Source organism: Melopsittacus undulatus, chromosome 17 (genome assembly GCF_012275295.1).
Source record: "Melopsittacus undulatus isolate bMelUnd1 chromosome 17, bMelUnd1.mat.Z, whole genome shotgun sequence".
NCBI classification, from domain to species: Eukaryota; Metazoa; Chordata; class Aves; order Psittaciformes; family Psittaculidae; genus Melopsittacus; species Melopsittacus undulatus.
In genome coordinates this window covers 3,517,603-3,526,643 of record NC_047543.1, presented here as the reverse complement: position 1 = coordinate 3,526,643, position 9,041 = coordinate 3,517,603, and the positions used below count along the sequence as shown (strand labels likewise).

At 63.9% G+C, this 9,041-nt stretch overlaps 2 protein-coding genes across 4 annotated transcripts; one reads left to right on the top strand and one right to left on the bottom strand.

The window, feature by feature from the left end:
* Window positions 1-1,932: 1,932 nt before the first annotated feature.
* On the bottom strand, window positions 1,933-5,394 carry CDK5RAP3 (CDK5 regulatory subunit associated protein 3). Of its 2 annotated transcripts, none has more exons than XM_031051599.2 (14): window positions 5,343-5,394; window positions 5,160-5,217; window positions 4,821-4,952; window positions 4,650-4,750; window positions 4,528-4,576; window positions 4,194-4,372; window positions 3,932-4,068; window positions 3,657-3,801; window positions 3,444-3,560; window positions 3,268-3,343; window positions 2,732-2,820; window positions 2,449-2,654; window positions 2,196-2,367; window positions 1,933-2,124 (listed from the first exon to the last, which is right to left on the bottom strand). In XM_031051599.2, exons 1-14 carry the CDS (start codon window positions 5,346-5,348, stop codon window positions 2,059-2,061), a joined length of 1,533 nt encoding a protein of 510 aa, XP_030907459.2. In that variant the 5' UTR covers window positions 5,349-5,394; the 3' UTR covers window positions 1,933-2,058. The 2 variants fall into 2 exon arrangements, with proteins under 2 accessions (XP_030907459.2, XP_005140475.3); XM_005140418.3 differs by having other exon boundaries at window positions 3,268-3,340.
* Window positions 5,395-6,701: 1,307 nt separating this feature from the next.
* Window positions 6,702-8,622, top strand: PRR15L (proline rich 15 like). 2 transcript variants are annotated; one of them, XM_031042346.2, is made up of 2 exons: window positions 6,702-6,912; window positions 7,708-8,622. In XM_031042346.2, the coding sequence occupies exon 2, from the start codon at window positions 7,720-7,722 to the stop codon at window positions 8,008-8,010; it is 291 nt and encodes a 96-aa protein (XP_030898206.1). In that variant the 5' UTR covers window positions 6,702-6,912; window positions 7,708-7,719; the 3' UTR covers window positions 8,011-8,622. The 2 variants fall into 2 exon arrangements, with proteins under 2 accessions (XP_030898206.1, XP_033926248.1); XM_034070357.1 differs by having other exon boundaries at window positions 6,702-6,918.
* Window positions 8,623-9,041: the final 419 nt, after the last annotated feature.

The window sequence follows — 9,041 nt, the reverse complement described above, 5'->3', positions numbered from 1 at the left end:
CAGGCTCTGGCTCGGTTTCCTGCATGGCTGCCTTTTCATTTCCTTCTTTGGCCGTCCCTACCTCCCCTTGGAGGCTCCTTTTCAGTTCTGGAATGGAGCCCCAGGGATTTTAGGGGCAGGAGAGCACCAGTGCCAGCAGTAGTGGAGCATTAGTGAGGGCTGGATGGAGGGACAGGATGCACTGCTCCAGTTTGCCTTCGAGGGTTCTGGCTGGGAGGGGTCAGTGGAGCTGTTGCTGAGTCCCCTTAGTAGTGTGGGCCCCCCATGGTGCTCCTGCCTCCCTCACCCTCCTCTGGTCTCACAGGGTGGTGCAGAACGTGGTGCTCCTCATCCAGCATCTCCATGGGGGGAGCCAGGCAGGGATTCTCTGTGCCTATGGAGGTGGGAGAGGAGGGAAGCCTCCCTCTGCTCCCTGAACCTGAACACAGACATGAGCTCTGTGTGAGTCCTGCTGCAGGCTCGGGGTCTCCGGCTGTGTGGTGATGCTGTGGTTCCCCTGCTCCTCACATGAGGGATCTGCCTGCTAAGCAGGAGGCCGTGTGGGACTTTCTGCACCACCCAGGGCCTGGGGTTCTTCATCTTGGTTTTCCAATAGCAGGAAGAAAGCAGCATCCAGACCCCAGTGGGAGACCTGAGTTAAACAGAGCCCTTCTGGTCTCAGGAGAGGCTCTGGGGGTGAGCAGCAGCACAAGGCCATGGGGGTACCCAGGCAGGGTGACCCTGTCCATCCCTCGCCCCTGCAGCTCCGTCTGCCTCTGCCTGCTGGCAGCTTCCCCTTTGGCTGCTCGGGAGCTGAGGTTGTCCCTGGGGGTCCCGCGTCATTCCCACATCCCTGCTCCTCTTCCCAGCCAGCCCCGTTCCCAAGCCAGGGAATCAACTGCCAGGGAAGCAGCTGAATGTGTGAACGTCTGTCTGGGGTGCTGCAGCCCGCCAGGCGATCCCCCCCCGCTGACACCTCCAAGGCTGCGCATCCACAGCGGGGTTGGATGGGATGGGATGCGATAGGATAACGGAGGCTCCATCCCTGCTCCCTCCCACCGCCGCTCGGTGCTCCCTTGGCAGGACGGGGGTTCATTTGCATAGCCACACCCCCTCGCCGGCGCACTCCTTATATGGCGCATGGCCACACCGAACTCCGGTTTAGCCCCGCCCCTCCCGGCGCTGCGTATCCGCAGTCCTGCAGCGCCATCTGCCGGCGGAACCGGGGAGCGCAGGAGCCCCGGACAGGAGCCCCCCCCCTGGTCCCCAACACCCACCCCAGCCCCGGGTCCCCCCATCCCCATCCCGGGCAGCCCCCAGAGAACAAGGAGGAGGAGCACAAAGGCTCCCACAAGTGACACAGGGATAAGGGGGGGCTCCGGCACACCGCGGGCCACCCCACAGCACCCTGCCGGCCCCATGGAGCCCCATGGCCACGCTGACCCCATGGCTGTGAGAGCCCAGGAGGAGCCGGGGTGAGGCTCAGGGGGGTGGGAGGAGCTGCTCGAGGCCCCTTGGACCCGGCTTCTGCACCTCAAAAACTGGCTGAGAGGGGGTGAGGGGGATGGAGGGATGCAGGAAAGGATGCAGGGGCGGATGGAGGGACAAAGGGATGCAAAACTGGGATGGAGGGATGCAGGGAGGGATGCTCACATCTTACTCCCGCCCTATGGGGGGTCCAGCCCTACAGCAGAGCCCTACCAATGAGCATCTGTACAGTGGGAGGGGGCGGAACAAGAGAAGCACGGGGACCAATGGTGTGTCAGGAGGGGTGTGGCCAGTGACATCACTAGATGCAGCAGGCGCCCCCAAGAGCTGCTCTTGGAGGGCGTCCAGCCTTATCCTGTGGGCCCCCCCATGTCCCACACACATCCCTAGAGCCTAAACCCCACCGAGACCCAAACTCAGGGGACTGAGGGGCTCCTTTCCACACCTATAGTGCAGAACAACGGGTGGGAAAAGGGTTTTGGCTTTATTCAGCAACATCCACCTCCTCAATGAGGCCATAGACATATTACCAGCATCCCAAGGATGTGATGGGGGGGGGGTTTGGGGAACAAGACCCCCTCTGCCCCTCTTTCACAGGCAGATGCCCATCAGGTTCACTGGGCGCCCATTGTAGCGCTTGGAGATGTCGGCTTCAATCTGCAAGACAGAGAGGGATGAATGGGGACAAAGGGGAGGCCCTGTGGGGTCTCCTTCCCTCCCTCCCTCACCAGCTTCTGCAGCTCCTTGGTCCTCTCCATCAGCCGGTCCAGCTTGGGCTCCAGGGCCCCCTGCTCCGCCAGTGCCTCCTGCCTCTTCTGCCCCATCAGCTCCTTCTTGGCCAGCAGCAGCTCCGCCTGCTTCAGCTTCTGCCGCAGCAGCTCACTGACACGGTCCACGTACCTGCAGGGACAGCCAGGACCCCATCAGCCCCGGCCCCACCATGGGACACCTCCCGCAGAGCCCTACGGCCCCATGGAGGACCTGGGTGAGGCGAGGATCATGAAGAGGTGCTGCATGCTGCGGGTGCAGAGCTGGCCCAGCAGAGCCCGTGTGGTGGCCAGCAGCGAGCTCACATGGGCGCTGGTCTGGCCTTGGAGCACTGCAGGGGCCAGTTGGAACTGGGTCATGGCCACGATGTCGGCCTCTTCCTCCATCTCCTCCAGGCGCTGGAACAGGAACAGCTCCAGCTGCGGGACAGGGGTTGGAGGGGATGCTCCACTGTGGTGTCATGATGCCCCTTACCCAGCTCCTGCAGCATCCTCACCTCCATGAGCTCGTCGATGAACTGGCTCCGGGTCTCGGTGTGTTCCAGCAGTGTCAGGGCATCGGAGCCACAGGCAACCCCCTCGGGCACTGGGGATGAGCAGGGAAGCAGCAGGGGATGGAGCTCCATGGCTCAGACACCCCACACCCCAGCTTGTCCCATACAGCATCACCCCATGGCAGTGTTTAGTGGGGTCAGGGCCCTGCATGGGGAGTGAAGCTGGGGGCAGCAGGAGGACAAGAGGTGATGGGTTTAAACTGAAACAGGGGAAGTTCAGGTTGGAGATAAGGAACAAGCTCTTCCCTGTGAGGGTGCTGAGGCGCTGGCACAGGGTGCCCAGAGAAGCTGTGGCTGCCCCATCCCTGGCAGTGCTCAAGGCCAGGTTGGACACAGGGGCTTGGAGCAGCTGCTCCAGTGGAAGGGGTCCCTGCCAGTGGCAGGGGTTGGAGCTGGAGGAGCTTTAAGGTCTCTTCAACCCAAACCACTCTGGGATCCTGTGATTTGGACCCTCCATGTCCCTTTGCAGCCGTGCTCACCCTCAGTGCCAGTCTCCAGCACCGTGATCTGCACCTCCTGGCTCTCCCCATCTCCCCAGTCAATGCCATCATCCTGCTGCAGGACAGGCACTGTGTGAGAAGGGGGTGCCGGGGACACCCCAAGGTCCCCATCCCAGTCCTGGAGCAGGACCAGACCCCAGGAGCACAAATCACACCTGAGGACCAGGCTCTATGGTGATCCCCCAGTCGATCTCCTCGCTCTGGGCTCCCCCATTGGCAGCAGCAGCATCACCCACCGCAGCCGGCTCCAGGGTGAAGTCTCCCCAGTCAATCTATGGGGAGAAGGACAAGAGAGTCCCTGAGACCCCAATGGGGGCAGAGCCGGATGGGGCTCTCCCCCCCGGCCCCACAGCCCGGCCGGGACGCACCGAGTCCTCCTTGGGCTGCTCCGGCTCCTCCTGCAGCTCCGGCCGCTCCACACGCAGCGGCCGCAGCCCCGTCCTCCACTCGTACACGGTGGTGTTGCCTCTGCTCCCCACGAACCGCAGCAGGGGCACCACCTGCTCTGCAGGGCTGGCAGCCCCCATGGGGACATCAGCACCCGGCACCCCCAGAACCACACCGGGGTCCTTCAGGGTGAGCCCCAGCCCAACACCCTATGGGGAGGGGACACTGGGGGGGGTCCCTGCACCCCCAAACTCACCTCTCGCACACGAACTCCACGCAGGCTTGGTACAGCTCGATGGCCTCGGCGAGCGCGCCGGCTCCTGCCCCGACCTCGGACAGCAGCGATGGCAGATCCTTCACCAGCGCCAGCAGCTCCTGGCGCACGTTGTCTCCCTATGGACAGAGCAGCCCAAGCCTCCCTGTGCTGCCTTCCCCTCTCCTTGCTTGAGATGGAGCGGAGCAGGGTCACCCTCAGCTCCATTGGGACACCCTGTGGGGTGCAGCAGGGGGTCACTCACGGTGATGCCGTACTGCTTGCAGCAGGAGCAGAAGCGCTCCCGCAGCTCCGCCGCTCCCAGCTGGCATTCCTCCTCTCGGCGCACGCAGTCCTGCTGTGCCTGCTGGCACCGGTTGATCTGCTTCCGCAGCGATGGGATCTCGTAGCTGATGCTGCGCACCAGGAGGCTGGCGAGCTCAGCTGCATGGGGGGGAACAGGGGCTGAGAGCCTCAGGGTGCTGCCATGGTGGGGCTTGGCAGCCCAGCGCATCCTGCCCCCTTCTGCACATCCCAGTTTGGAGATGGAAAGCAACCCAATGACCCCCTCCAAAGGGCTCCCTCCGCAGCTGCCTCACCCAGGTAGGTGTTCTCCTTCTCATAGAGGGACACGATCTCCTGCCAGTCCTGAGGAGGAAGGAGCAGGTGAGGATGAGTGGACACCAGCCCATCACCCCCGGCCCCCATGGTCCACACTCACCTTCATGCGCTGGGATGAGTAGCGCCCAAAGAGGTTCTTGGTGGAAGCCTCAGTGCCCTTGAGGATCTCCACAATCCTCAGGCAGTGGAAGTAGTGCAGGTCTGTGATGGAGGGAGGGATGCGGTCACTGGGGTCACCATCAGGGGACCCCCAGCCCCAGGCCGCACTCACAGGCCCCATCCAGCAGCTGCTTTATCTCCTGGTTCTCCGGCATGTCCTGGATGGCCGCGTTGATCTTCTCGCGGATGGCCTGGACCTGGCTCTGCCATTTCAGGTTGCAGTGTCTCCTGTCCACCAGCCAGTCTGCGGTGCAGGGGGCAAGCAGGGGTTGGGGGGGCTCAGCCCCGCAGGCTCCCGGGTGCCCCATCCCCAACACAGGGATAAAGCCCCGGCTCCTTCCCAAGCTCTGGGAAGGGCTGGAAGGGAAAGGGGGGAATCAACCCCGCACGGCACCGAGCACACGAGTGACCGGACCCCTGACCCCATCCCACCCTGTGGGGGTGCCCGTACCCAGGAGCTTCCCGGTCTGGATGTCGATGGGCACGTTCTGGTAGTCCTGGGGAGAGACCTGCGGGGGGGCGAGAGGCGAAGGAAGGAGCGCGGCCGGGGCTGGACCACGGCCCCTTCCCCGTTATCCCGTTATCCCGTTATCCCGATCCCGGTCCCGATCCCGATCCCGGCCCCGGTCCCTACCTGCATGATGCCACCGCTCCAGTTCCGTTGTCCCCCCCCCTTCACTCCCCCATCTCCGCCCCGCCTCAGCCAATCCCCGGCCACGGCGCCGTGTATTTTATCCAATCAAAACGCGCTCCGTCTAAAGGGCCCCGCCCCGTTAGACCAATCAGAAGGGAGCGGCAGAGCGACAACGCCGCTTACCGGCGCTCCGGTTGGCTGGGATCGGGCGGGGGAGGAGGCGGCGCTGACCAATCGGGAGGGGAGGGAGGCAGCGGGCAGCTCGCGCGTGCGCAGTGTTGTGCATCCCTGGGCAGATCCTGTGGGAATCCTCAGCTGCCCCCAGAGCAGATCCCGGATCCCTCTGGGATCGCTCCGTGACCCAGCACAGAGCCGGGATACCCATAGGATCCCTATGGGAATGATCCTGAGCAGATCCCTCAGAGAGCTCTGGGTGCCCCAGCACAGAGCCGGGATCCTCATGGGATCCCTATGGGAATGATCCTGAGCAGATCCCTCAGAGAGCCCTGGGTGCCCCAGCACAGAGCCGGGATCCCCATAGGATCCCTATGGGAATGATCCTGAGCAGATCCCTCAGAGAGCTCTGGGTGCCCCAGCACAGAGCCGGGATCCTCATGGGATCCCTATGGGAATGATCCTGAGCAGATCCCTCAGAGAGCCCTGGGTGCCCCAGCACAGAGCCGGGATCCTCATGGGATCCCTATGGGAATGATCCTGAGCAGATCCCTCAGAGAGCTCTGGGTGCCCCAGCACAGAGCTGGGATCCCCATAGGATCCCTATGGGAATGATCCTGAGCAGATCCCTCAGAGAGCTCTGGGTGCCCCAGCACAGAGCTGGGATCCCCATAGGATCCCTATGGGAATGACCCTGAGCAGATCCCTCAGAGAGCTCTGGGTGCCCCAGCAGAGTCTGGATCCCTGGGAGGAGCCCAAGCAGGTCACAGGTCCTATAGGGATGCTCAGATACCCCCAGAGGGTATCCCAGGTCCCCCAGGGATCCCCGGGTGGCCTTCATGGGATCCTGGCTCCCTTGGGGATGCTGTTGCACAGAGGGACCCAGAGAAGATCCCAGATCCCTCGAGGATTCCCATCCACTTCGCAGGGCATCCTGTGCCCCTTGGGGATCCCTTTGCGGCAGAGACGGGAGAACCCGGAGCAGATCCCACATCCCTCAGGGATGTTCTTGGTGCTGTTCCCACCGGGAGCAGTGGAACCCCGAGGGGGGGGATTCCCTGTGTGTCCCTATGGGATGTGCAGCGGGAGCCGGGGGCGGGGGCAGCGGGAGGCAGGAACCGGTCTGGCAGCCGCTGGTTTCGGCTGATCCCACCCCATGCCCTTCACCCCCGGCTGCAGCCGCGGTGCCAGCCTCACTCCGGCCCTCGGGTATCCGGTGCCCCGGGGCAGGCTCAGCCCCGGTGCCCGGTCATGAATATTCAGCCCCGGCCTGGCCCGGCCCCGCTGTTTGCTCACGCAGGAGGGGTTTGGTCGCGGGTTCACCTTGACCGGCAGCCAACGGGGCAGCGGCAGGTACGGATCCAACCGGAGCCGGCGGCTGCAGCGGCACCAGGAGGTGCAGGTACCGGGGAATGGGGTGTCCGTGGTGGGCTGCGGGATGTGGGAGTCACCGGCGCCAGCCCCAGCACATGGTTTGGTGACAGATCCCACCCGGCTCTGGCATGGAGCTGGGGGGGGACACAGCACACCAGCCCCCGGGGCCACCGGTGTCCTCCTGGGGTGGTGGTCGCAGGTTTGGTGTCCTTGTCCCCTTATCCCGGCACCTGAAAGTGATGCCAAAGGCACCATCCGGGAGGAGCTGATGCTGTGGGGTCATGGAGCTGTGCTGGCCCCCAGGACAGGGATGGGGCGCTGGGAATCCCCTTCCTGCAGGGGATCCCGTCTGGGTCCTGTGCTCGGGAGCCGCCTTCCCTGGTCCCTGCCCTGGAGCCACACTTGGCACTGGAGCCTTCCTGGCTTGCCAGAGCCTTCCGGGATGCAGCCGGGGCCTCTGCAGCAGGGCAGGGCATGGGGCAGGGACCCATGGCAGGGACCCCAGCACCTCCACAGCTCCCACCTGCTTCCCAGTTCCTCTTCCTGTTTGCTCACTGGGCTCCCTTCCCATCCACTCCCATGGCTGATCCGGCAGCTCCCAGCAGAGCATGTCCCTGGAGCCTGTCAATGCCCAAATCCTATGAGCATCCCTCCTGGCACCTCCTGCCCTGTGCCCCTATGAGCACAGCCAGTGGGAGAACCACCTTTGGCAAACACGGCACAAATCAGCAACCATATCCCTCATCCATCCCGCTCCTTGGCTTGGGAATGCCAAGGGACACCGGGGGAAGGATCCCATCCCCTATCTCCATCCCAGGGCGCAGCGGCGATGGCCGAGAGCCACGGCTGGTGGAAGCTGACGTTCCTGCGCAAGCGGCAAGCGGCACCCACGGTGCTCTACGAGAGCCCCGACAGCCTCGGTGCCGGCACCGGTGCCGGTGCCAGCCAGGAAGGACCGGGCCCGGAGGGGTTGGCAGCGCGGTTGGAGAAGCTGGTGGACAAGAGCAAGGGCAAACACGTCAAGGTCTCCAACTCGGGGCGCTTCAAGGAGAAGAAGAAAGTGAGGGCGACGCTGGCTGAGCACCCCAACCTCTGCGGGGGTGAGCAGGAGGAGAAGTGACCTGGATCATCGTCACATCCCGGGAATGCTGCTCCATGGGGATTCGGAAGGGGAAATGACTGGTGTTGATTGAAGGCAGAAGCAAAGACCCTGGGTAATTGCAGCCAGAGGGAGAACTGGGAATCAGAGCCAGGCTCCTGGACTGGAGGAGACCCCCAAGCACTGACTGGTTCATACTGGGATGAGGATGCTCACACTGGTTGCTTGCTATGGAGCACCGGAGTCATCGCACACCCAGTTCTACCACGGCTCCAATCCCATTCCCAATCCCCTCCTACCCATCACTCCTGCAGGGGGGGTCCATGGGGACCCCCTGGCTCGTCCCCAGACCCAAGGGGCTGCGTGGCCATGGGCAGAGCCAGCAATGCAGAGCCATGTCCTTGCCAGGATCACCCCCAGAATGAGGAATGTAACACAGAGGGAACAACCCTATAGGGAAAGTGCCCCTTGAGCTGCCCCCATGGTGGGTCCAGGCTCCCTTCCCAGGAGCAGACGGATTCCTGCTCACAGCCGGGAATCACTTCCTGGTCCTGGCAGCACCCAGAGCCAGGCCGGGGCTGGTGGGTTCTCAGGAGCTGGTAATTAACTGCGGTTAATGAATGGGGTGTGGAAGCAAAGGCCACTTGGGGGGGGGGGTTGCTCAGGGGACCCCCAGCCCCAGCCTGGCAGAGCCGAAGGTGCCACCACCAGGGCACACGGGGGTGCCCATCCCTGGTGCTGCCACCCCTGGGTGCCCTCCCCGTGCTGCTGGGTGCAGCCCAGCCTGAAGTCAACAGCAGCAGCCACTTCCCAGCTATGACAAAAGCCGGATGGTGCCAAGTGCCGGAGTCCAAACCCCCCCCCCCCCCCCCCGCTTTGGTTCGCTCTGTTTGCTCTGCCCCAGCTCACAGCCTGCTCTTTGTCCCCAGTGCATGTGGGATCCTGCCCCACACGGAAGGGAGGGGGAGCAGGGAGGTGTCAGCATGGACTCGGTGCCCATAGGCTCAGCTGTGCCCATACCCGTGGTATCTGGGCTCCCAGTACCAGGGTGG

Bases quoted from the DNA above. Each gene is read 5' to 3' on its own strand.
- CDK5RAP3 (XM_031051599.2), bottom strand. The intron at 4,373-4,527 runs GTGAGGCAGCTG...CCCCCCATGCAG, and splicing joins GAAGGAGAACACCTACCTGG to CTGAGCTCGCCAGCCTCCTG. The intron at 2,368-2,448 runs GTCCTCCATGGG...CTGTCCCTGCAG, and splicing joins ATGATCCTCGCCTCACCCAG to GTACGTGGACCGTGTCAGTG.
- PRR15L (XM_031042346.2), top strand. From the start codon at position 7,720: ATGGCCGAGAGCCACGGCTGGTGGAAGCTGACGTTCCTGCGCAAGCGG.